Source organism: Typha angustifolia, chromosome 15 (assembly GCF_048772165.1).
Source record: "Typha angustifolia cultivar Huaian chromosome 15, ASM4877216v1, whole genome shotgun sequence".
NCBI classification, from domain to species: Eukaryota; Viridiplantae; Streptophyta; class Magnoliopsida; order Poales; family Typhaceae; genus Typha; species Typha angustifolia.
Window position 1 is genome coordinate 7,125,597 of NC_133253.1, and position 24,876 is coordinate 7,150,472.

The 24,876-nt window shown below is 39.8% G+C and overlaps 6 protein-coding genes across 9 annotated transcripts; 2 read left to right on the plus strand and 4 right to left on the minus strand.

The window, feature by feature from the left end:
• Positions 1-483: 483 nt before the first annotated feature.
• Positions 484-3,512, minus strand: LOC140779450 (tubulin beta-5 chain). The gene is made up of 4 exons (XM_073124514.1): positions 3,358-3,512; positions 2,625-3,025; positions 2,072-2,341; positions 484-1,388 (listed from the first exon to the last, which is right to left on the minus strand). The coding sequence occupies exons 2-4, from the start codon at positions 3,016-3,018 to the stop codon at positions 706-708; spliced, it is 1,347 nt and encodes a 448-aa protein (XP_072980615.1). The 5' UTR covers positions 3,019-3,025; positions 3,358-3,512; the 3' UTR covers positions 484-705.
• Positions 3,513-5,760: 2,248 nt separating this feature from the next.
• LOC140778310 (gamma carbonic anhydrase 1, mitochondrial) lies at positions 5,761-12,270 on the minus strand. Its single transcript, XM_073122953.1, has 5 exons — positions 12,038-12,270; positions 9,150-9,293; positions 7,198-7,323; positions 6,736-6,887; positions 5,761-6,258 (listed from the first exon to the last, which is right to left on the minus strand). The coding sequence occupies exons 1-5, from the start codon at positions 12,150-12,152 to the stop codon at positions 5,989-5,991; spliced, it is 807 nt and encodes a 268-aa protein (XP_072979054.1). The 5' UTR covers positions 12,153-12,270; the 3' UTR covers positions 5,761-5,988.
• A 1,079-nt stretch (positions 12,271-13,349) lies between these two features.
• On the plus strand, positions 13,350-16,334 carry LOC140778607 (G2/mitotic-specific cyclin S13-7-like). 2 transcript variants are annotated; one of them, XM_073123404.1, is made up of 10 exons: positions 13,350-13,602; positions 14,176-14,284; positions 14,391-14,426; positions 14,505-14,568; positions 14,659-14,871; positions 14,951-15,076; positions 15,167-15,415; positions 15,518-15,676; positions 15,760-15,938; positions 16,023-16,334. In XM_073123404.1, exons 1-10 carry the CDS (start codon positions 13,557-13,559, stop codon positions 16,180-16,182), a joined length of 1,341 nt encoding a protein of 446 aa, XP_072979505.1. In that variant the 5' UTR covers positions 13,350-13,556; the 3' UTR covers positions 16,183-16,334. The 2 variants fall into 2 exon arrangements, with proteins under 2 accessions (XP_072979505.1, XP_072979506.1); XM_073123405.1 differs by having other exon boundaries at positions 14,662-14,871.
• Positions 16,335-16,422: 88 nt separating this feature from the next.
• LOC140778606 (UDP-glycosyltransferase 87A2-like) lies at positions 16,423-18,057 on the minus strand. The gene is made up of 2 exons (XM_073123403.1): positions 17,574-18,057; positions 16,423-17,355 (listed from the first exon to the last, which is right to left on the minus strand). Exons 1-2 carry the CDS (start codon positions 18,034-18,036, stop codon positions 16,451-16,453), a joined length of 1,368 nt encoding a protein of 455 aa, XP_072979504.1. The 5' UTR covers positions 18,037-18,057; the 3' UTR covers positions 16,423-16,450.
• Positions 18,058-19,511: 1,454 nt separating this feature from the next.
• LOC140777744 (transcription factor MYBC1-like) lies at positions 19,512-23,020 on the plus strand. 3 transcript variants are annotated; one of them, XM_073122076.1, is made up of 2 exons: positions 19,512-20,629; positions 22,888-23,020. In XM_073122076.1, exon 1 carries the CDS (start codon positions 19,737-19,739, stop codon positions 20,622-20,624), a length of 888 nt encoding a protein of 295 aa, XP_072978177.1. In that variant the 5' UTR covers positions 19,512-19,736; the 3' UTR covers positions 20,625-20,629; positions 22,888-23,020. The 3 variants fall into 3 exon arrangements, with proteins under 3 accessions (XP_072978177.1, XP_072978176.1, XP_072978175.1); XM_073122075.1 differs by lacking the exon at positions 22,888-23,020 and adding an exon at positions 22,043-22,610; XM_073122074.1 differs by lacking the exon at positions 22,888-23,020 and adding an exon at positions 21,218-21,680.
• A 396-nt stretch (positions 23,021-23,416) lies between these two features.
• LOC140777743 (strigolactones hydrolase CXE15-like) lies at positions 23,417-24,699 on the minus strand. The gene has a single exon (XM_073122073.1). The coding sequence runs from the start codon at positions 24,581-24,583 to the stop codon at positions 23,555-23,557; it is 1,029 nt and encodes a 342-aa protein (XP_072978174.1). The 5' UTR covers positions 24,584-24,699; the 3' UTR covers positions 23,417-23,554.
• Between the last annotated feature and the right edge of the window lie 177 nt (positions 24,700-24,876).

Sequence of the window (24,876 nt, forward strand, 5' to 3'; positions counted from 1 at the left end):
ATGTTTTCCCCACCATATTCCAAATGTGAATAAAACTCGAGCTTGTATAAAGATTAAATTAACCCAGTTCTCCAACAAAGGGGTTGAATTGCACCAAGTGCACTACAGTTTTATGTTGGCTTTGACATTGGATCGAGACTGGAACTGACAGCCACTGTAGTGATTCGATAAATAAGTAGTAATATTTAGTTTTGCATGTATTCATTTGATTTCTTCTTTTCTTGTTAAAATAACTTGATTTCTTGGATTGCTCACCTTTGCAGTAGTGGTTTTAAAAGTAGTTTCAAGCATTACTTGCAAAAATATGCGGTAGTTTGTACTGATGGATCGTTTGAACAAGAGATAATAAAACAATATACATGAAAGCTCATAAAAACAAGGTAATATAATTAGCATTGCAAGATATAAATTTTTCTTCAGGATATCATAGTTACCAGAATCATCTGATAGCAAGGAGAAGAGATTTCTTCTAAAATATACTGCTAACAGAAGGAATGTCATTTCCTGAGCGGAATAGCATATAAAACCAACGAGTCATATAGCAACAACCAGGTAATAATACTGGCAGGTAGCAAATACCAACATACAACACTGAAAAGCTCCATATAGTATTAAGCAAACATATGGATATTTCTAGCTAGTTCAAGGACAACATGAGATGGGATTAATCTTGCTTTCTTCCTTTAAATTGCAACTCGGATGGACTCAAATTTCCTGAGCAACTTCCTCATCCTCCTCATCCTCGTAATCTCCTTCCTCGTCAGCAGTGGCATCCTGGTACTGCTGGTACTCAGAGACAAGGTCATTCATGTTGCTTTCAGCCTCAGTGAACTCCATCTCATCCATGCCCTCACCTGTGTACCAGTGCAAGAAAGCCTTCCGCCTAAACATTGCAGTGAACTGCTCACTCACCCTTCTAAACATCTCCTGGATCGACGTAGAATTGCCTATGAAGGTCGAGGCCATGGACAGACCTTTAGGAGGGATGTCACAGACACTGGACTTCACATTGTTCGGAATCCACTCCACGAAGTAGGAAGAGTTCTTGTTCTGGACATTGATCATTTGTTCGTCAACTTCTTTTGTGCTCATCTTGCCACGGAACATGGCCGAGGCTGTGAGGTAGCGACCGTGGCGGGGATCTGCGGCGCACATCATGTTCTTAGAATCCCACATCTGCTGGGTCAGCTCAGGGACAGTGAGGGCGCGGTATTGCTGTGATCCACGTGAAGTCAGGGGGGCAAAACCAACCATGAAGAAGTGGAGCCGGGGGAAAGGGATCAGGTTAACTGCCAGTTTGCGGAGATCAGAATTCAGCTGGCCAGGGAACCGAAGACAGCAGGTGACTCCACTCATAGTTGCAGATATCAAGTGGTTCAGGTCTCCAACTGTTTGGGAAAAAAAAAAAATTACAAGGGGCAATTGTGTGAATTCATACTGAGTCTCTCTCTGTCGGCTGGGATGGGGTCAAATAAAGATATAGTATGCCTATTAAATTCAAGTAGGTGATATCAAAATCTAATATGATAATGACCAAGATCATGTTAGGTGCGTAATGACACTATTATCCAGCCAACTATCAAACTTATTACTTATTATATTCCATAAATTGCCTCTAATGACAAACAAGAGTTGATGTAGCATCACTTTCAGTGTGGATCCACACCAGACTCAAGCAAATACATGTGATCTGAAAACCTCTCTCACAACTTTTGCAATCTGGTAAGTCTTATCATTTTATCAAATTCTGTAAAAGCTCTAAAATAGTGGTTTCCAACTTTCCATCTATGTCAAGCACTATGTTACAGAACATCCAAGATATCAATCCCATTAGGTTAATAATAAACCAGCTAACCTAAAAGAATTAGTATAGCAGAAAAACCTCATTTTTTGGTTCAACACATATGTATAATGAATCCTAAAACATAAATATAGTCAATGGAACATTTTAGCCAACAGTGCATTATTAGAACCCCTAAATCAGCAAGAAAAATAGAAGCCATAAGATTAGATTATAAAGAACCCAGGCTTTCCCTAGCATGAATAGGTTGTTATGTATGAAATTACTTACAGCTAGGAGTGGTCAGCTTTAGAGTGCGGAAGCAAATATCATAGAGAGCCTCATTATCCAACACCATGCATTCATCTGCGTTCTCCACCAATTGGTGCACCGAAAGAGTTGCATTATAGGGCTCGACGACAGTGTCAGACACCTTCGGGGAAGGAAAGACAGAAAAGGTGAGCATCATGCGATCAGGGTACTCCTCTCTGATCTTTGAAATCAGAAGTGTGCCCATCCCAGATCCAGTCCCACCTCCAAGAGAGTGGCATACTTGAAACCCTGAGAAATACAAAACAACTATACAAGTTAATTTACAAAGAAGAATAAGAGAATACAATGTGTAGTGCGAGTTAATTTAGTTAATCAAAAGAAAGGTGCTCTCTTTGACACTTTGAACAACAATAGCCCCAGTTATTAGATGTAAAAATCATCTGAACATATTCCCAAATACCTTATTCTCTCCCACTAGGTCCCTTATTCTATCTATAATTGCATCGGATACAAATTTGAAATTTCACTTTGAAAATTACAAGAAATAAGGAAGAAAGGAAAGGCAATTAACCTTGGAGGCAGTCACAGTTTTCGGCCTCCTTCCTCACCACATCGAGAACCGAGTCGATGAGCTCGGCCCCCTCGGTGTAATGCCCTTTCGCCCAGTTGTTTCCAGCACCAGACTGGCCAAATACAAAGTTATCCGGGCGAAAGATTTGGCCGTAAGGCCCAGTGCGAACACTATCCATTGTTCCAGGCTCCAGATCCATGAGAACAGCCCTGGGGACGAATCTCCCGCACGAGGCCTCGTTGTAGTACACATTCACACGCTCCAGTTGAAGATCGGAAGTGCCGACGTACCTCCCCGTGGGATCGATCCCATGCTCATCGCAAACTACTTCCCAGAACTTGGAACCGATCTGGTTCCCGCATTGTCCACCTTGGATGTGGAGGATTTCTCTCATCTTTTACCTGAAATCGAAGAGAAGTCGAGGTAAGAACACTAGATCAACTCATGGTTACTCTAAAATGAGAAGAAATCTAAGGAAAATGACGAATCTATCAACGTCATCACACGGAATCAAGGAATACGGTACTAATCATAATACTGAATTCCTTAGTCAAGCCAAAATCTAAGAACAAAAGTACTGATTTCTATAATCTCCCGAAATCGCAAGAAAGATTGAGTGCAATTCAAAAATCGAGAGATCTGTGAGAATACTGAGATCACTCTCTCGTCACATACTTCAAATCAAACTTTTTGAACAACACTCCACATAATCCAAAAGAGAAGACAGACTTACTCAAAAAGAGATCGGAGATCGAGGGGTAGAAGAAAGCGAGTCGATCGGAGAAGTAAATGGGGTTAGGAAGCCAAGAGAGGTGTGCATATATAGATGACGAAATGGGGGAAGAGAGTGATCGGACGGCTAAGATCTTTACTTGGCCGTCGGACGAAAAGATCGGACGGCCAATGGATGTGTCGGTTTCGTAAAGGCCGAACCGCTGCTTGTTTGGGTTTTGAATTTAATTTGGGAGCCAAATGACGGGACTACCCCTACGTAGCAAATAGTAAAGTTACCAAATTACCCCTTTCCGTTGGATCTCCAATCCAACGGTGCAAAGGAACGACTAATATATATAAAGAAAGACCAGAGAGTTGGGTTTGAAAGTGTGAGCTTTTGGTTGCACCAAGTACTGACTAATATATATAAAGTATAGAATCTAGTATAGTTTTGAACCATTCATAATATTTTGAGCATAATAAAGTGGACGACTAATTTTGGAAGAAGGGGGTATTTGCGTAATCTCAAAGCAACCTACTATGTCCAAGTAAAGCATGAGAGGGGGAGGGGCATTATGGTATTTTAGAGGGAGATAATATCCCCGATTTCCAAGGTAAAAAGGTGGGTGTCCTCATGGGCTGTTCATAAGATACCCGACTGGGAAGTGGGAAGTGGGAAGTGGGAACAAAGAAGACGAAGAAAGCGGCCAACTTCGCAGCGGCAGACTCACATGACATCGCCCCTCACATCCCATGTGACTTACCACTTGGCACTTGCCACCCATCCTTAGATCTCTTTCTCTCAAAGGTTTAGACTATCTTTAAATCTGCAGTTTAATTCACAAACTTAATCTTTATAGAATTCGTTGACTGGATAACTCTTTTAAGTTTAGAATTACTTAGTAAGTAGGGTCAAGAACTCAAGTCTCTCACACTGCTGCTTCTTTGCTGATGGATAAATGATGAGGAGCTCCATTATTCTTATACAGTAATATTGTATGTGATATTTAATAGATGGTAGATCTAATCATGATTCTTTTAAGGGTGTAATGTTACAATTATGACATAGTGCAGATTGTGAAAATGTAACTAACCCATACTTTTTTATTTTCTCTTTCAAATGGGATACACTTTAAGTTGATCTATCAACAAATCGCCTACTTTCTTTACAAGTAGGGTCTCACTGAAAGGCCACCAACCATTTGGTTAAGTAATCATCAATCCTAGTTAGCTTGTTGTTAACATACTCTAATCTTGAATAAGAAGACATACATATCATAATACCATGAAAAGGAAGGAGGAGTAAAAAAAAAACACTCAAAAGTCTATAAGATTTAGATCTATATCAAGGTGACAAGCAAGCACATGTTGTTATACAGTAGCTTTGTATCTCTAATGCTAGTTGGATTTTGAGTAGTTGAAATTAATCTCACCATCTTCCCATATATCCTCCTCTGTTATTGTAAAGTATTCTACTTGTTGATAGCATTTACAAGAACACAAATCTTCAAAAAAAGGTCAACATTATAAGACTCCACTTCTATTTTGCTTCATACTAGCTAATGGTAGTTACAGTTAGATGTACTACTCTGGAAAGGTAAGTAGTTTTATTTATCTACTATGGTCCAGTATAAGATGTTTCTTTATAGATTTGCACAATAAACTGTGTCCTTTGCTTCTTTAATGGGTAAAGGCTGCCAGTATTACATCCACCAAACTTCTGAACTCTTCCATCCCCCATTCAACTTTGATGCAGTTATTGCATGCCTTTTTCCAATCTAAAGACAAATCTGGCTTTTAAGGCTGTTGGCTTGTAGCCTTCATTGCTTCCTTGCCAGTTCCAGTTTGAGTCCACATATCACATGGATGCCAATGAAGCAGAGAGAGAAAGAGAGAAAGAAATGTATATGTATTACCTGTCTTTCCTAATTTATTGTGTTCATGTGATCAAAATTAGCTTGATTTTGATCACAAAGGAGACTTGCATAATGTTAGCTCGTGATCATGTGATCAACAAATAAATATTACTTGAAAATTTGATAGGACTATTTACCTAAGTAATAGTAGATGATTTATTACAAATTAACAGGAGTGAGACGGGTAAAAAGTAATGGTGGGCCTGGTGGATCTGACGTTTAGGATTGGAAGGATTGCTGCTGGAAGAGTTTGGGTTGGCATTATAGGTCTTACAAGATGTAAAATTCCTTATCTTTTTACTTCAATAAACATACATTGGTATTTAACACAGAAGAATAGCTAAGCAGCTTTTGACAGTAATTATATATAGCCCAATAAGTTATTCGAACCTCTAGTAGTTTCCTGGAGTGAAAAGTACTTGGGAAAACTAATGAAGGTAACAATGGTAAGATAATGCCACTTGATTCCACTGGAAGCATTTGGAAAGAGAGAAGCAAGGCATACATAGCCCCCAAAAGAAAAGATGGAAACATTTTATACTGAAAACAAAAGAAAGAAACAAGAGGAATATCTGATAATCTAACAAGTACATGGCCGATCCTAAAGCAAATCTCGACCCAAAATTATTGGGATGGCAGAAGAAACATAAATAAGCAAACTCCTGAGCATCGCCCTGAAACAATATCCCAAATTGGTCTACCAAAGAGGGTTGAGTACATCAGACCAAACTTAGTCACTTAGACTTGTCTGGGAGGATGTTATCAGGGAGAATCAACTCAGGGGGGACCTCACGAACCACCCCAAGCATCGAGTCATATTCCTCGTCCCTGTGAGCAAACTTCTTGCGCAACACCTTCTCAAATTCGATCTCATCGAAAGTTTTGGCGTTCTCAGCAGCATGCACTTCAGCCAAATTAGAATAGTTGGTGGCAGACTGGGATATAAAAGCAATCTCTTCTTCAGTGAGCTTCCTCAGGAACTTCGCAGGATTACCTGCCCACACCTGATTTTATCACAAAAATTCACTAACCAATTAAAAACACATAATTGTAATAGGAATATATACTATCAACCTTTTTTTATTTCTTTTTCTTTTTCTTATTCTTTTTTTGGTCTCAAATGGTGTGGGGTTAGAAAATTCCTAGGAATTCAGATGATGAGAAGACTGGAAAATAGGAACATTTCTAACAAATCAAAAATGCCGGAAAATCATGCATGAAGACCATTGTGTAACTAACTCAGGAAACTACCACCACTAGAAAAGGTATAAGAAGATAAATTACAAAAAAAAAAAAAAAGAACCTTAAAGGGACCTATAACCCATGTTAATCACAGAAAATTCATGGACACATCATTTACGGAGCATCAAGGATTCATCGCCTCCTAAAACACTAAGGTGACTAAGCTGTAAGGATACTAAGTCATATACTTATATAGTTCAAAGAAGAGAAAAAGTTTGAAGAAAGAAGCGGTTTACAACCTCTCCAGAAGGGATTCTTGTGTTTTGTCTTACGAGTGCTCCAGCAGCAACCATGCCATGTTTCTCCACAAAGACACCATCCAGCAGTGTTGCACCCATACCAACAAAAGCTTCATCCTCAACAGTACATCCATGTAAGACGGCGCTGTGACCTATCAAATTTAAGCTCATAAATTTTAAGCAGAAATATGTGATCAGCAGGCTAGCTTTTCCTTGTGTAGTCAAGAGATATGTAGAGCTTTTAGAGCTATATTTCCTGGTTCAAGGTATTAGGTACTCAATTGTAGAGCTAGATAACTTATCTTCCGAAAGATATGATCCAACAAATTTACTTTGAACAGTATAAGTATCTTTTATATCAATAATAAGTGGGAAATATAAGATCAAAAGCATGACAATTTCTAGGAAATCGGATTGATGGGTCAGTGTGGAAGTAATATGTAAACTTCAAAGCACACTTACCTACTGTAACATTGTCGCCAATTATTGTTGGTAAGACTTTGCCACTTAAATTGGACTTTGCTACATGCACAAGAGAATTATCTTGTATATTGGTCCCAGATCCAATGCTAATGCTGTTCACATCACCTAAAGAATAAATTATAGAAAAGAACATTTATCAAAGAAAAAGCTATATAGAAGTAGGCAAAAGAAATGAGGAACAGATAAGAACAATATGATGCAATTTGTGAGAAAATAAATTCAATGTTTTGTTTCGTTTTGTTCATTTTAAGGGATCTTACACTTAAGAAAAGAATCTCCAGAAGATAAATAATTTCCATAAAATTGCATGATACATAATTCACGTGTGTAGTAGTCCCCTAATTCGATAAGTTGAGCTACCTCAACAAGCAATTTCTAATCCAGTTGAGTCAAAGGACATAACATAAACATTTCACGAAAAACTTTATGTATGTTGATGCACTATCCAATCTGCATAACATATGTGTATGCTATCTCTTTACAAGGATGGGTACATAACTATTACATATGGAGTCTGCAGTCTTAGATGGTGCTTATCCAGTCTATGTGGATTAGCAAGCAGGAGGATATATGAGTAAATGTGGTCCCACATAGAGCTATGCTAAACTCATTTATATGCAAGATACATGGTTCTCTCGTAATAGCCTAAAACTTCAAGCTGCATAATTATTTGGGTGGGCTGAAGATGAACAGACATGTGACTATGTGAGTGATCTTTTTTGACTCGTACATGAGTTGTGCTCTAACCACATAAAGATGTAAGCTAAATACATGTATTTTAACATCTGAGTGAGTATATAAATAGAAATCAACTAATAAGTAATAAGTATACCATGGGATAGCCTAAAATCAATAACACCAATTTCCCAAATCAAACTAAGCAGAAAATTCAGCAAATCATGTGTCATGTACATATTGTATTTCCACCACATTGTTATACCATCGGAAGAATTTCCCGCTTTTTGAAACATGATGCGGAATGAAGAAGAAATTCCATTTGGATTAACAACCAGGATTATACAGAGAACACTCTTTTACCTCTTGGATTCAGTAGCTAATTCTAAGAAGAATTGTTCAAGATCATGAGCAATAAGAACATCAGTTCTAGAATCGTCCTACAAACCAATCCAAAATGCAAACATCACTTTTCAGCTTTCTTATTTCAGATTTACGGAGATAGAAGTCCAAACTATACTGCCATTAAGGTCTTCAGCTTGACCTTTATGTTTTACAGTATATCAGATTATCAAATATCAAAATTGAGGGGGCCTTCCACTCATGAGAATTAAAAAAAAAACCCAAAATAAGTGGAGAAAGTTCTCTAGGAAAAAATAAGTTCTCCTTACAAGAGCTTGCCAAGGAATATGAACAGACTTCCGTTTCCTATTTGGCTGCTTAAGATGCATATAAAGTAACTTTCTACAAAGGCAGTAGGGTTATTACTCAAACCAGAATCCACAATAAGAAGTAAAGGTGTATGAACATTTAGAGGATTGCACATAGAGCATAACATTTCTGAAGGAGGATAGAAAAAAGAAAAGAAAAGAAAATAGCAAGTATGCCCTATACCTTGGGGAGGCATAATTCTTATTCACAAGGAAAAGGAAAGACTGCTGTTATTCCTAAAACATTGAAAGCCTCTACAGAAAGCTAACTTGCCCATGATTAGTACTTAGAAGTGTTCTAAAAGATTCCCCAGGCAACTACAGCACTACCATCTTTCTATGGATGCAACAATGCCAAATAAAAATGTGAAATACATGTGAAGTTGCTAAATTACATAGCATGAACACTAATATATATAGCACATTAGGAAATTCAATACAAAGCTATCACTGCAGTAGTTCAGTGTATATTAATAGAACAAACATCATATATCAACATATGGACCAGACTTTGAATCATGTTCAGTAGCCAAGTAAGAAGTATACCCCTCAAAACGCATCCATACCAAATTGATGATCTCTGACCAATTTGGACATCTCCAATGACGGATGCACTAGGAGCCACAAATGTATCTTTGTGAACATTGGGAACTTTGTCAAAGACGTTCATGAGTGTGCGATGCCTTGACACTGATAAATCTCAAAAAGAAGGAGTTAGCCAAGTGAGCTAACATTTTGAGTTCATTTGGAGCAGATGTGACCAGAAAAAGGTAGTTGCAAGCATAAAAATTATGAAACTGAAAGAACTGTATGTCATGAGAGCGCCAAATGTGGTTAGTTACATATACCTACCATTACCAACTTAGAGCAGTATGGATTTTAAACTATAACTGAAGAGGTGTCTATCTTGCATTTGACTTTGTGTCCTTACAAGGTGAAGGAACATTGAATTAAATAAAAGAAACACTCATCAGTGGAGATAAAGAAAAGAGCAATAAAATTTAAAACCTAATATTAAATGAAGAAAGCAGGTGTTGATGTGGCAATCACCGGAGAATAACGATCTGTCATAAACATATAAATCTATCTAATAATATACATCTAAAACTGAAAATCTGGTCATTGACTTGTCTTAGAACAAATTTTAACACAAGAAGAATTAAAACTTTATCAAATAATTAAGCACCCAAGAGAAGGGCCATATTCCACAAGTAGCTATTACACAAAACAGATATAATAGGAAAATTTTTGATATATAAAATTCAAACCTAAATCCTAAATCAGTACCTAAAGTGGATAAAGAAACAAAAAGGCAGACAAGGGCAGTGTATGAATATCCAATAGGAAAAATTTAAAAATTGCCTCTATTCAGTAACTTATAATTATATGATTGTGTTAAATGCAACAGCTTGCTTCATTCGAGGACAGTTCAGCTGCTGCATCAAGGGGTAGCCCATCGCATATAACATCATTGTGTGATGTCAGGGACTGATCCAATCTTGGGATAGCCCAGCTTTGCATCTTGCAATGTGCAATACCAGACCCTGCTCCTCATCAGCAGATATTGCAACTCCAAAATGAGTGCACTATATATGTATATATATAAATAATACTAATACTACTACTACTACTACTAATAATAATAATAATAATAATAATAATAATAATAAATTTATGATATACTTGCTTATAAATCACATGAAGAGAAAAAATCTATTAAGGCTGAGGGAACCTCATTCAATAAAAGACAGACTCCTGATGGCTGGTCTTAATACGAGATAATATTTTCTGTTGTTCACAAAGCATCTAGTAAAATAGTTGCAAGGATGATATGGGTCGCACAAGTGTTAAGTCCATAAAATTGATATGCAAAGTTAGACTACAAAGAGTCTTATTCAAGTTCAACTTTGTATAGCTTAGTTATTCACCATAATCTTAATAACCTCAAATTGATGGAACATCTTTTCATCTAGAATAAGTATGAATCACCGAAATCCATAGATTCAATTGCATTAAAGAGACTTCCCCCTATGCTCTCTATAGACTTCCCCCTATGCTCTCTATATATTATAGAACAAGCTTAATCCTTAGAAGGGAATCAAAGTCAACCTGATACTATATCAAACTGGTCTGAAGTATTCTAGCTACTACTTGATGCAATATAAGCAATATCATGCGTGACACCTACTAGTGCTGTAGTGCACAAAGTTGAGCAAAAAAATACTCTCAAGGAATACAAAATATATGCTTCTGTGTCTCAAGCATCTCCTCTTTATTCATCAATGAAAAGTAAAAGTTCACACAAATTGTTCAAAAGTTCATAACAAACTTCAAAATTCTAGATAAGATGTTAGCTGCTGTGGCACACAAATAGGTAAAATAACTCGATATATAAACCCTAGAAGTTGACATTACATCTTGAGATCCAAATTCAGGCTACCTCCAAATCTAATTATTGTGCCTAAAGAACATGTAAAGTTAATATCACAAATTTTCAGTTCAAGTTATCCAAGATGTATCATACAAGAAGGAAAAGAAAATGCTGTCATTCGATTAGATGTATCCTTGTAGGACTCTCAGTGTCTCACTCAGAAGATTTCACATATTATTCAAGAAATAACATATAAGAATCCAAGCCTACTTCCATCATTTTTCTATTTAAAAGAATAAAGCAAGGAGAATTGACACATATCTATGAAGGATGAAATGTGTATAATATGCCTTATAGAGTTCAAATGTGGAAATATTAAGCTTTAGCGAAGTATCCACATTTCATTTTCAACAAACAGAAGGATTTTATGGATGGAAAGAAAATCACATTAGTGGGACATCTTTCACTCTCTTAGTCTTATAGGTTGAAAACTTGAAATAGACCAAAAAAGGAAGATCTAGGATACCATGTAACTCAAAACTACATAGCTAAATATCAGTTAGTGCAGGTGCAAGATCCAGAATATCAAAATGTTTGGATTTGCACGATATAAGGGCAAGTCCTCGCTTTCCTTACCTACCTAGTACTTAACAGATTGGCATAGTTGGTAGTAATAACAACGATATGCTGCCAAAATCTCAATCAACAACTTGGAGTTTCACTGCTAAGCGACTGTATAGACAAGACTATCAATTTTAGCAACAACATGCTTATAAATCCTACTAGATGCCCCATGCTCCTGAGAAAGACACTCATTTCTAAATCATAACACTAATACCACAATAAAAAAGACACAAATTTTACGCCTTGCAAGTGCCAAGTTGTACCCCCACTCCATTTCCTAATAATACGTCTTGACATGTCCCTCTATCGCCATATCATTAATGGTCAAATCGAGTCGATGCAGCTAAAATTGGCAAGAAGGAATCTGAAGCCTAATCATATTCCCATTTAAGAACTAATATCAGGGAGCGATCTAAATTTTGGGGATCGGAGTGCTCACGCTGCTCTTGGAAGTAGTAGTTGCCCTGGAGGCGGCATCCGAGGCGATCCATGGCTTGGCCGGTCTCGCGGATCCAGAATCCGACGGTGTATATCGCTTTCCCCAGAGTCCCCATTCTATCGGCGGCGAAGAGAGAGAGAGCGAGCGAGATGGAGATACAGAGATATAGGGAAAGAGATCGAGGAGGAAGAAGATCTCGAAGAAGCTCAAGGGCTTGGAAGGGTTCGGGGTCCCGGGTTCGGGTAGAAATAACAAGAATGCCACTGGTCTGATCTTGAAATGAACGGTGATAAAACACACGCAACTTTCATCGGCCGCAAGCCCACAAGCCCACAAGCCTTTGTACTTCTGTAGTTCTCTATCTCTAATTCTCTACGTCTCCGTCCACCTTTTGACTATACTACTCATTTAAAATTTTATATCCAAAATTTATTTTTAAATTTTAGATATCCAAAATTTAAAGTTTATATCCAAAATTTAAAATGTCCGAATATATTTTTTATTAAAAATTATTATCAGTTTGAACTAAAATTATTTTGATTTCATGAACTTTTATATACCCCTCAAACTTTCTCTCTAAATACACATTTGTTTAACGAAAGCAAAATTATTTAAATTATTTTATTATTTTTATTAGCAATAGTTGTATTTATAATTTAATTAAAAGTGCATAGAAGTATAGTGGCACAAAACAAATTTAAAAGGGGTAAACTAATTTTAGTACAAAATACATTTAACTTTAAATGCAAAAGAAATTTATCACACTCTATTATCCTAAATTTTGACTTATTATTATTCACACTCTATTATTATGTATATTCAAACTCTGTATTTTATTATTAATGTCCTAAAAACTTGTTGACATTAGTTTGCGTAACTAGTGATTACCGTATATATAAGTTAAATTAATTTTGAATTAAAATAATTATCTTAAAAATTAAATAAGAGGTATTTTAGATTTTATTTTTATTATTTTTAAGATTAAATAAGAGGTATTTCTTGACATTAGTCTGCTGTGAATTTTATAGAGGGTTATCGGTTTCAGTATGGATGATCCGAACTCCGAAACCGCCTCTTCGCCTTGCTTTTATTCGTTTCGTTGATCCCACTCCCAACTCCAAGATCCTCTACTGACCGTCGGATCCTCTCCTGACCACAACGGCTACTACTGGCTTACTGGGAAGTGGGAGCCGACCCAGATCCTCTCCTGACCGTCAGATCTCCCGTGATTTGTCCGTTGCGATCTTAAAATAATTCGACCGTTGAAGGGGCACCCCCTCGCTTACAAAGGAAGCCCCCCTACCCTTTCCCTTTCAAAGAGAACAGGAAAGAGAGAGAGAAAAGAGAACAAGAAGAAGTTAAGAGAGAGAGAGAGACAGAAGAGAATACCTCACACTGCTTCATCTCTCGCTTGCGGCCGCATCGGAAACCGTGCACGGTGGCGAACCTGAGCTCGTTCTTCTCGTCGGTGCTCTCGAGTCTCTTTGGGCCGAACCAAGAAAAGGGAGGTGAAGGAGACATGGCCTCGAGGCATCATGAAGCCGTAGTTCCTCAGCAGCCAAAAGGTAGTAGGTAGAAGAAACCCACATGATAAGAACCTGCGTTTCGTTTCCCGCTGCTGGATGGGTTTCTTGGGTTATCACCTTTGATAAATCTTTTTTCTTGGATTCTTTTCCTTCTCTGGTTTGTTTCTCTCGATTAGCTCTTCTTAGTGTTTGAATGGTTTTTGCCTATCTTTCCAGAGCAATTACTTCCAACAGGAGTTAAATCTTTTGTTAACTTTCTTCAGATCATTATTGATGTGACTTTTTGGTCATCTTGTTTGTTCTTTTTATCTTTCATAATAATATTATTAGACTTTCTCTTGCTTCATAAAAGAATATTAATGTTATCTTCTCCGATGGTTTCTATATCTTCCTCTCCTCTGTCAGAAGCAACAGAGCTTATCTACTCTTTTATAGATCATATATGATGTGGGTTTCTGATCTTTGATCAACTATTTTTCCCTCGATTTGGTTCCTTTTTTCCCTTAAATTTCCTAATGTAGGTTTCATTTCGACATTTGATGATGCTCTATGTGCCATTTATGGGCCGCTGATACTTTCTGATACCAGTGAATCTTGTTATGAATCAATTAGGTGCTGCCGGACCAATAGGCAAGCAGAAACCAGCTGCTGGAGGAGATGCGAAGAACCGACGAGCCCTCGAAGACATTGGAAATCTCGTCAATGTACGAGCTGTTGAGGGGTAAGAAAGAACTCTTTTGTCACCTGAACTTTTTCACATAATTTTTCTCTAGTTAAAAGCTCAATAAGAAAGAAGTATTTAGCTATTACTCTGTTGCTTGTTTCAGAAAAGCACAGCCTCAAGCTGGCCGCCCTGTCACTAGGTTGGTTCTTATCTCTTATCCTTCGTACTGTTCTTCCATTTCTTTCTATCTCTAGCTTAATATTCCTTACTTTCATAGAAACACTGGTTCTCAGTTCCTCTCAAAAGCTCAAGCTAATAATAATACTGCGGCTGTTAATAAGGTATCTTTTGTTGTGCCCTGTACATACATTGTTCATAGCTTAGGACGACTAGTGTGGTATTGTATTATTCAATCTCTGTTATCTTTATAGAAGCCAGTAGTAGTTGCAGCAGCTGATGTCGCAGCCGGTAAAGGCGGTAAAGCCGTTAAACAGAAGGCTCCGATCAAGCCCGAACCGGAAGTTATCGAGATAAGTCCCGACACTAACGAAATGAAGCAAGTGGGTCAGAAGGGTTTGCGGAATGCCTCTTTAAGGAAGAAGAAGATTCATACGCTTACTTCCGTGCTTACTGCTCGAAGCAAGGTTTGTCCTTGTTTGCAAACCAAATAGATTTAGTACTGCCATGTCGAGGTCGAGGTCCTTAGTTCTTGTCTGAATTCAGGCTGCCTGTGGAGTTACTGACAAGCTAAAAGATCCGGTGCATGATATCGATGCGTTGGATGCCGAGAACCAACTGGCCGTGGTGGATTATGTTGAGGATATTTACGAGTTTTACAAACTTGCTGAGGTTTATAACTTTTCCAACCTCAATTTCATGACAGCTATTTATTAGGTGCCAAACCTTTGCTGATATGAGTATCTGAATTGCATATGCCAGAGCTCTTGCAGGCCTTGTGAATACATGGAGTCCCAGGTTGAGATCAATGCAAAGATGAGGGCTATTCTGGCTGACTGGCTGATTGAAGTGCATCACAAGCTTGAGTTGATGCCTGAGACCCTTTACCTCACAATCTACATAGTTGATCAGTACCTTTCCGTGGAGACAGTTTTAAGAAAGGAGTTGCAGCTCGTAGGCATGAGCGCAATGCTAATTGCCTGCAAATATGAGGAGATATGGGCTCCAGAAGTAACTTACAATGCCCTCCTCCATTAGTAAACATTGTTCTTATCCTCTATTTCTTTTCAAGTAGTTGAGATTCTGGAACTTGGTTGTTGTGGTTGTGTTTAGGTGAATGACTTCATATGCATATCAGACAAAGCATATAGCAGGGAGCTTATACTGGCTAAGGAAAAGGCAATCCTGAACAAGCTTGAATGGAACTTAACTGTGCCGACCCCATACGTATTTCTCGTGCGTTTTTTGAAGGCATCCATGGCTGATAAGGAGGTGAATACAATTTGTTGTCCTTTTCCTTCATTCCATCTGCTGTTACATAGCCAATCTCACTAGTTCTTTTATCCTAACTGCAGCTGGAACAGATGGTCTTCTTCTTCGCAGAGTTGGGTTTGATGCACTACTCCATGATCAAGTATTTCCCATCCATGGTTGCTGCCTCTGCGGTCTACGCAGCTAGGCAGACCCTGAAGAAGGATCCCCTTTGGAGCACGACACTGGAGCGACATACTGGATTTTCTGAGCCGCAGCTGCTGTACGTGTTGAATAGGCCTATAAAGAACATATATTGATTGACATGCTATGATCACTGAACCAATTCTCTTGTCTGAAATCACAGGGACTGTGCACAGCATCTGATAAGCTTCCACTCCTCAGCAGCAGAAAGTAAGCTGAAGGTGGTGTACAACAAGTATAAAAGCCCTCAATTTGGAGCTGTTGCATTGCATCCTCCAGCAGCAAAACTTCTAGTTGAGGAACTGAAGGCCTCTTCAACATGAAAGGTTGTGTTTATCTTATTACATGTTGTTTGGGTGTGTTGAGGTATCATCCTGTCGATGATGTATCTTTTTCTTTCTTTCTTTTATTTTTTTGGGTCATCTCTAGTACCATCATGGAGTGGTAGACTTATACAAATTTGCAGATTTCTACCAAGTATATGCATTTTTTCTCTTGGCACAAAAACTAAATAGAATTAGCTCAGGAATGATTAGCAAATAGAATATACACATCGGGAATGGATTGACGTGGATAATTCAGGATCATCCCTTACACAGTAACACTTCGTTCGCCAACCTTCTGTGTTCCACATGCAATATCACGAATAAAAGAGTCGATACTTGCGTTCGAAGACCCTTTCTGATCATCGATAGCTCTGTGGCATATTTCCTTAAGCTCTTGTGCCCTTCTCCTCATCTTCAAGCTCTCATCTGCTTCCAAATCCATTAGGACTCGAACAAACTTGGCTATAACCTCGCGTGGAACACTCTCATCATCCTTCTTCTCATCCTTCAATCTGAAACCAACTCCCCATTCATCCACGACCAACTTGCTGTTTGGATATTGATCCCACATCAAAGGATATGTAAGCATTGGCACACCAGAATACAAGGCTTCCAGTGTTGAGTTCCAGCCACAGTGAGTCAAGAATCCTCCAACAGAAGGATGGCATAACACTCTCAGCTGATCACACCAAGAAACCACCACCCCCATATCTCCATTAATGAGGTCTCTGATGCCCGCGGAGTCTCCACGAACTGTCCATAAGACGCGATGCCCGCTTATCTTAAGCCCCATGGTCATCTCCTCCATCTCTGCAGATGAGAGGGGAAGGAAGCTCCCCAGTGAGACATAAAGCACAGAGTTGTTAGGCTGGGAGTCCAACCACTTGAAGTAGTGGGTGTCTGCAGGTGTCTCCTCCTCAAGTGCATGGTGAGGGATGGAAGGGCCAATGGAGTATATAGGAACTGAGATCTTGGACTTGAGAGCGTTCAAGGTGTGGGTCTCTATCTCATGGATGGAGTTGAAGAGGAGGCATTGAGCCCTGGGGTACCAAGAATTCATTTCAGTGAAGATGGTCAGCAAGCTTTTGCCAGAGAACTTGGATGTGAAGTCCGGGAGATCACTAGAGGCCTTTGGTAGGTATCTCAGGATTTCATGATCCTCCTTAGGAACTGCCCAAGAAAATAGCTTACACTTCAGTTAGCTTCTAATATAAATAAAAGTTGATGTTATATATTTATTCTTTTAATAAAACCAAACACTATCGAAAGAATTTCAATTCAAGTTAATTTTAACAAAACTAGAAATAATAGAAATAATAGAAACAATATGAAGAATCTCGGCGGAGGCTTTTTATATAACTGCGGTGTTGAAAAAAATAATCAATCACCTTCGCTATCTTCTCCTAGTCTCTTTAGCTCATGAGATGCCAACTCCGTAAACAGCGCCGCCACCGGAATCCCTCTTCTCCTCCCTATCTCCTCCGCCCACGGAAGCAACAGATCCACCAAGATTAGATCAACCTTTGGCTCGATCCCCTCCACGATTTCCTCCACGTGCCGCTCCATCTTGGTCATCACTGCCTCGAGAAACACGCTGTACTCCGACGCGCGCGTCCTTTCTGACGGGAGCACGTTGGGGATCGACCGGAACCGGACGCCTGGCACCGGCGCCGACGCCGGAGAAGAGGACGAGAGGAGGTCGAGCCACTCGTCTGTGACGACGACGGTGACGAGGAGGCCGCGGCGAGAGGCGAGGCGACGGCAGAGGGGGAGCATGGGGTTGATGTGGCCACGGCCGGGGTAGGGGATGACGACCACGTGGCGAGCGGCGGTGGAGCGGGGTGAGTCCATTTTGGGTTGCACACCGGTTGTTATGCCGCAGCAAGGTTAGCGTCGCTTCGGGTGTTTTTTAAGTATATAGTATTTGCGCGGATCATTATCGAGTAGCATTTATTGGTATGAGTTTGTCCTGTTACTACTTTCAAATTTGAAACTCTCTAATCCGCGACTACTCAAAGATTCTTTTGTATTGCTTCGATTATTAGTTTATTATAAGGTGGTACAAATCATTTCTCTTATATTAAGCAATGATAATGATAGTAGTACAAAACTATAAGAAATTAAAAAAATTTATAAAACTGAAAATAAGTTTAATTTATAGTAGGGAAAATCAAGTGGTTTTTTAAAAAAAAAAACTCATTTTCCTTTTTAAGAATTCATTGGTATGACTGTTTGCTTCTCAAATTTTTTATTTCCGTGTGACACATTTTTCATCTTGTCCTTTTTTTTATAAAAAATAAATAAAATAAGAAGATATTATGAAGGATTTTCTGTCTTTTTTTTATTTTATTATTCTGTACATACTTGCCATAAATTTTTTAAATAATTATAATCCTACATATTTTAGAATATTATGAAAATTTACACTAAAAAATATTTAGTTTATTTTTCTCACTTAAGCCCGTTTTAAATTGTATTTCTTCTTTTCTAAGTTTTCTCTTCTCTTACATGTTAACTAACATTTGTTTACACATAGAATTATCAGAGAACAAGAAAAATAGAAAAAATAGCTCTCTCGTTTTGTTTGGATGTAATGAAATGAAGTGAAAAAAAAGCTTACTTTATTTAATTTAAGGAGTGAAAAGAAATAAAAATAACATATCTATCCTTATATGCTTTATCTAATATTTAGTTATTGAAATAAATCACCACAAGTTATAAAATCCATAAGATTATTTTTAAATAAATACAGGTTTGATAAAAAATATATATATATAATAACATATCCAGCACAAATTATAATATTTAATATTTAATCATTTTTTTATTTGTTAATATAATCTAAAAAAATGTAAATCTCTCATATGAGAAAAATGTTATCATATGCATTGTATTTTATTACATCTCTTCTTAAATTTATCTATCTGATATATTAACTCTCCTATTTTTTTTTTTTTAATTTAATTACTATCATCCTACTTTTTAAACATACAAGATTTTAAATCGTAACTAATTGAAGTAAATTTGCGTATTAATAATGAAGAAATAAGTATTTAAAAGTTTGATGAGCACACTTTCTTTTACTATAATTTACAGTTAATTTATATATTTCAAAATTATATTTACGAATTATAAGTATAATCCAACGTCAATATCCATATATCTAATTAAAAATATTACAGGAGAAGAGGAGGAATAGTAGCCCTACAGTAGGAAAAGATATCGACGGCGAGCAAGCAAACAGACAAACAAACAAACAAATGTATTGGTAGGTCCCCACATCATAAGTATAGTAATTGATTATAGAGAGAGAGAGAGAGAAAAAGAGAAGAGCATCAGCAGTGATCACCAAAGAACAAAAGAGAAAGATCCACCTCGAACTCCTCTCCTCTCCTCCCCTTCGCCCTCTAATCTTCGCCATCTCAAAAATTCTTCTATTACTTCCTGATTTGTACCAGCAGGAGGAATAGGGGGAGGAGAGGAGGATAAAGTTATTCTAGAGAGTGAGACACACACACACACAAAAGCCGGAATAAGTGGGGGGAATAGAAATGAGAGAGGAGGCGGAGGAACCCAATTGGTTTTCTCACTGGGAGGAGCAGCTCCCTTCTCCAGAAGAGCTGACTCCACTTTCCCAGACCCTAATCACCCCTGACCTCGCCCTCGCCTTCGACATTCCCACCCAAAACCCAAGCGCCAACCCTAATAACCCTAACCCTAACGACACCTCCCCCTCTCCCAACCACCACCACTTCCACCTCTCCGGCGACAACCCCGCCGGATCCGTCTCCGGCGGCGCCGCCGGAGATGAGCCGGCGCGAACTTTGAAGCGGCCGCGGCTGGTATGGACGCCGCAGCTCCACAAGCGCTTCGTCGACGCCGTCGCCCACCTCGGGATTAAGAACGCCGTGCCGAAGACCATAATGCAGCTGATGAGCGTTGACGGCCTCACGCGCGAGAACGTCGCCAGCCACCTCCAAAAGTACCGCCTTTACCTCAAGCGCATGCAGGGCCTCGCCTCCTCCGGTGGCGCCGGCGCCGGACCCATCTCCGCCGCCGACGCCGCCACCGAACAGCTCTTCGCCTCCGGCCCGGTGCCTCACCACTTCCTCCCCGGGCGCCCGCGCCCGGCCGAGCCATATGTGCCGTTCGTGCCGGTCCATGCGCAGCAGTTTTACCAGCAGCAGAGGCAATTTGGGCAATTTGGGGGATCGCCGCCGGCCAGAAGTGGCGCGGGGTTTGATAATGGTTTTTTAAATCAGGCCGTGCTGCCGGTCGGAACGCATCGAATGGTTGGATCCCCGGGGGTTGGAATGATGCAGTCTCAGTTGTTGCAGATGCAGCCATCCTATACGGATGATTTCGAGTCGGGAAGCAGGGGAGGAGGAGGCGGGAGTGCAAGGAGGGTGCTGACTCTTTTCCCGACCGGTGAGGATTGATTCCGGTATAAATCTTTTTCTTATATCCCCCTAGTTCTTCTAATTATTTAAATTTCCACGGGAAGATTGGGTTTCTAAGTAATCCAAAGTTAGGTCTTCTCTCTCTTAAAATGTTCTCATCCATCATCAATGTTGTCCTTGTTGCCTATGCTGTGGTATTGTTCCTAGTAGTAGTTAGGATTACATGTTGTGTTGCTGCAGAAGCTCTTAGGACTTGGATTCCATGTTAGGTAATTAGGCCTGAGATTAGCTCAAAGCCCTCATATTATCATATTTCCTAATGTTTAATGTCTTGTGTTCATTTGAGCTAGATTAGTATTGATGTGAAATGGTGACAATTGGTGTTGATTAGTGGGTGAGTAAAAGGAAGTGGTCAGCCTATTTGGTATTATCATGGGAAGAATGCAATAAAAGAAGAGGGAATTCTGGACTGAATGGATCACAAGGAATAACTTGTTCATGTTGCATTTCTTCAAATTCTGTCTTTGTATTGGCACTAAGGAAGCCATGTATGAGAAATTGTTTACTTAATATTTAGTCTGTTATTTTCCCCCCTCCAAGGTTGAGTCTGATAGGTCTGAGTTTATCTTCAGTCTGCGTTGTGAAGATCAACTTGATTAAGGGTGAGCTCCTTCAGGTGGTGGTCGATGTAAATTACAATGGGTTGAAACTTTGGTTGCTTGTAGATGAATGCAGTTGTCAGAACACTATGTTGGTCGTCGAAATGTTTATGTATATCAAAACTTTGTTGAAACTCAAATCTGCCTGAAATTTCTGAAGTTCTATCAAATTGCTATTTGCTCTTAAAGAATGATCAAATAGGCGCTCTTATATCAAATCTGACAACAATCGATACATTTAGCTAGAGTTCATTTGCTTTCTTTTTTTCCTTTCCTGACTGCTTAAAGGTACTGGGTAATGTCTGGCATAGTTTCTGCTGATTATAAATATAGATTCTGCCAGTTTTCATGTGCATGCTGCTGATTCAGAACTTAATAAGCTATTAACCAGGATGTCCAAAATGTTTTTATAACCTAGCTGATATCTGGGAAGTAATACTTCCATGACGCTTTTCTAGCTTGATTATCCAGTCAATTTGCAGTTGCCTATTAGCTTTGACTGCGAATCATGTCCAGAAAATGGTTAGGCATATCTTTGACCTGTCTTTGATCAGATTAATGGGTATAGGAATCTATACTCTTGATTCCACATCCATGCATCCTTCTGGTCCCCCTGACTCGGATTTCCGTGACAAAAGATTGTACTTAACCAACAGACCTTGATTTTTAGTTATTCCACTTCCCACTTTTGAGTGCAACAGAGTTACCCTTAAACCTGCTTCAAAAAATGTTTTACATCATGAGGAGCTCTATGCTGTGGTATATTCTGGCTTATTTTTCTCCTAAACCTGCTTGCAGTTGGTGCTACACTGTCCAAGTGTATTAATTGTGAGAAGGAGCTTTTCTTCTACATCAAAGTAGCACTGCTGGTATATTCTGCCTTAGATGGAACGTTATCAACGACTTTTGCATAGACTCTTTATTTCCTCAAGACCGGCATTGAGTTGGCCTCCTTTTATTTCTATTGATTCTGGTGACCAAGATCTTGGAAGTTTCATTCTCTGTTGACAAAGAAAAAGTTATGGAAGTCGTTCCTTTGCTAGGACCAACAACTATGTTTGTCGTTCCCTTGATTTTTCTATTTAAAGATTTGACCTAGTGGACTCTCCTCTCTTATATTTTAGTATTTTATTAGCTAATTATAAAGCCTATTTCCTTCTATTATTGTCCATCACTATGTGATCTGTATCTTATTGTCAGACTTATAGAAGTCCAAAGAGTTGTGTCTTGTGAAGGGGCACCTTAAGAAAGTTAAATGACATCTGGTAAAGAAAACTCTGCCATTGTGGAATAGTAGGAACAACTCATTCTGCCGATTGTGATCTATCTTTTCAAAATATGTTGGAAATTAGATAAAGCTTTATGCTATTTTCAGGGCTATTTGTTAAAAAAAAAAGTGTTTTTTTGGTAATAGTAAGATTGAGCTCTTTAAAAAAAGTATTATAAGAAAGTCAGACACAATTCACATAGAAAATACAAACAAAGGTTTAATATTACTTTTTTTGTTTCGAAAACTTATTGCATTTTTAGCTTAAATGCTCCCATTTTCCATAAAGTAGTATCTATTGGCTTATAATACACGGCATTGCTATGTAATGGGTATTCTTTGCTATATAATAACTAAGGGTTAATTAAAATGCTAGAAAAAAAATTGTCACCTTCAAAATGCTAGTCTTTGGAAAATGGGATGGGGGCTGGCTTATCAAGTGGAAGTCCCCCAGTCACTGTTCCTGTGTTCCAACCCCCAATGGAAGATGAGGCCTTTGCACTCAGAGAGCCAGTCCTCCCGGCGGCCTAAGATGCAGATATGATGACCCTCCATGGAGTATCAGAGATCTTATACGCCAGTGCGAAATGTTTTCTTCTTCTTTTACAAGCTATTATACTTTTGTTTGTGTCTCCGCAAACTATATATAATCTGACTATCGATTGACTTATATCCTTCCTTTTGACACATAAAGAGGTTTCGTTTCTAATACCCAGCTGGAATAGCAGCTACCTATTCCTTTTGATTGAGAAGAGAGAGAGAGAGAGAGACAAGAATTGCTTTCATTTGAGTTCCGACGCATTTATTATATTTGAATTGGCATTCATCCTTAAAAGTTATGACCAAGGTACCAATACCAATACGTCTTTCCCTCGGCTTGGATAAACTTTCTTTGGAAATTACCGTACGTTAGAACTTTCCATAATATATTCGCAATCAAAGTATTATTCTGGATACTACAACTTGAGATACATGTAATCAAGAGCAACGTCACACAAATATTAAAAGTTTAGAAGCAAATCATAGTATAATATTCGTCATGATCAGTGGCGTCGGACGAAGTCGGCGATGGCTTGGATGAGCTCCTTGGTCCTCTTTCCCGTGACGGGATCCAACTCCACCGCCGGCTTGTTGAGGTAGAAGCTGTGGCTTACCCCGTCGCTCACCAACAGCTCCACCTCCTTTCCCGCCTTCCGCATCGCCTCGTAGTACTCCAGATTCGTGTCGCGGATCAGATCCCCCTCCGCCACGGCCACCAGAAAAGGCGGCAGCCTCACCTCGTCCAGGGGCGGAGCCGCCGCCCCCATCGGGCACGTGTACGGGTGGTCCTTCGTCGCGCCTACCGGTAGCGCCAACGCCAAGAATTTGTCCAACATCTCCAGGGTGAAGAAGAGGGAGTCGGGCTTCAGCTCCAGCTCCGACCGGCTCCGGCTCGACCGGACGAAGCCGGGGTGGATTGGGATCCCGCCGGCGACTCTGACAGGAGAGAGGACATCCTCGGGCTGGCTCAAGGCGCGCGCGGCGACGTGGTGGACGAGGTTGCCGCCGGAGCTGTCGCCGATGAGGAAGACGCGGGAGGGGTCGGCGGAGAGAAGGAGGGGGTGGGAGGCGAGCGAGCGGAGGCGGAGGAGCCCGGCGAGCCCGGCGTCGATGTGGGCGGGGAGGCGGTGCTCGGGGGCGAGGGGGAGCTCGACGGAGACTACTGCGGCGGGGACGGCGGCGGCGAGGCGGGAGTAAAACTCATGGTACATGCGCCACGAGGAGTGGCTGATGCAGAAGCCGCCGCCGTGGAAGTGGAAGAGGATGGGGATGCGCTCGCCGTTAGAATCTTCCTCCCGCTGGGGGAGGTAGAGGCGGAGATGAGGATCGCCGGGGAGGTCGTGGAGGGTGATGCCGTCGCGGGGTTCGGAGTAGGGAGCGACGGGGGCCATCAAGAAGAGCGCTTCGGGTGGCCCCGTCCACGTGCGGTCGACCGTGCCGTCATCAAACACCCGGAGCCAGCCGCTGACCTCGTCGACGACCACCGGTGGATTCGACGGCTGCTGCTGCTCTTTTGTCGTAACTGCCGACATCTTTATTTCGTCTTGCTATAGTTTTTGGTGGAGTTGATGAGTGGATGAAAGAAAAGATATGGGAATTGGGGTGGATTTATAGAAGCGGAGTGGGATCGAGTTAGCTTCTGGGGCAACTGGACGGCAGTTTCTGGGGTGTATAATATGAATATGGGTGCGCGTTCACGTACGAAATAAATTTAGGATTAATTACGCTAACACCCTAAATTTTAAAGAAATTTCAATATCACCATTATGCCGCGAGAAAAATTGAATGAGTCGTTGCAGTCATATTTCACCGAAATAACCTAAAT

Excerpts from the sequence above, each read along its gene's own strand:
- LOC140779450 (XM_073124514.1), bottom strand. The coding sequence starts at position 3,018 with ATGAGAGAAATCCTCCACATCCAAGGTGGACAATGCGGGAACCAGATC. Across the intron at positions 2,342-2,624 it reads AAACTGTGACTGCCTCCAAG|GGTTTCAAGTATGCCACTCT; the intron begins GTTAATTGCCTT and ends TGTATTTCTCAG. Across the intron at positions 1,389-2,071 it reads AAAGCTGACCACTCCTAGCT|TTGGAGACCTGAACCACTTG; the intron begins GTAAGTAATTTC and ends TTTCCCAAACAG.
- LOC140778310 (XM_073122953.1), bottom strand. The coding sequence starts at position 12,152 with ATGGGGACTCTGGGGAAAGCGATATACACCGTCGGATTCTGGATCCGC. Across the intron at positions 6,888-7,197 it reads TGGCGACAATGTTACAGTAG|GTCACAGCGCCGTCTTACAT; the intron begins GTAAGTGTGCTT and ends TAAATTTGATAG. Across the intron at positions 6,259-6,735 it reads CAAGAATCCCTTCTGGAGAG|GTGTGGGCAGGTAATCCTGC; the intron begins GTTGTAAACCGC and ends TGATAAAATCAG.
- LOC140778607 (XM_073123404.1), top strand. The coding sequence starts at position 13,557 with ATGGCCTCGAGGCATCATGAAGCCGTAGTTCCTCAGCAGCCAAAAG. Across the intron at positions 14,427-14,504 it reads GCTGGCCGCCCTGTCACTAG|AAACACTGGTTCTCAGTTCC; the intron begins GTTGGTTCTTAT and ends TTACTTTCATAG. Across the intron at positions 15,077-15,166 it reads AGTTTTACAAACTTGCTGAG|AGCTCTTGCAGGCCTTGTGA; the intron begins GTTTATAACTTT and ends TGCATATGCCAG.
- LOC140778606 (XM_073123403.1), bottom strand. The coding sequence starts at position 18,036 with ATGGACTCACCCCGCTCCACCGCCGCTCGCCACGTGGTCGTCATCCCC. Across the intron at positions 17,356-17,573 it reads ACTAGGAGAAGATAGCGAAG|TTCCTAAGGAGGATCATGAA; the intron begins GTGATTGATTAT and ends TTTCTTGGGCAG.
- LOC140777744 (XM_073122076.1), top strand. The coding sequence starts at position 19,737 with ATGAGAGAGGAGGCGGAGGAACCCAATTGGTTTTCTCACTGGGAGGAG.
- LOC140777743 (XM_073122073.1), bottom strand. The coding sequence starts at position 24,583 with ATGTCGGCAGTTACGACAAAAGAGCAGCAGCAGCCGTCGAATCCACCG.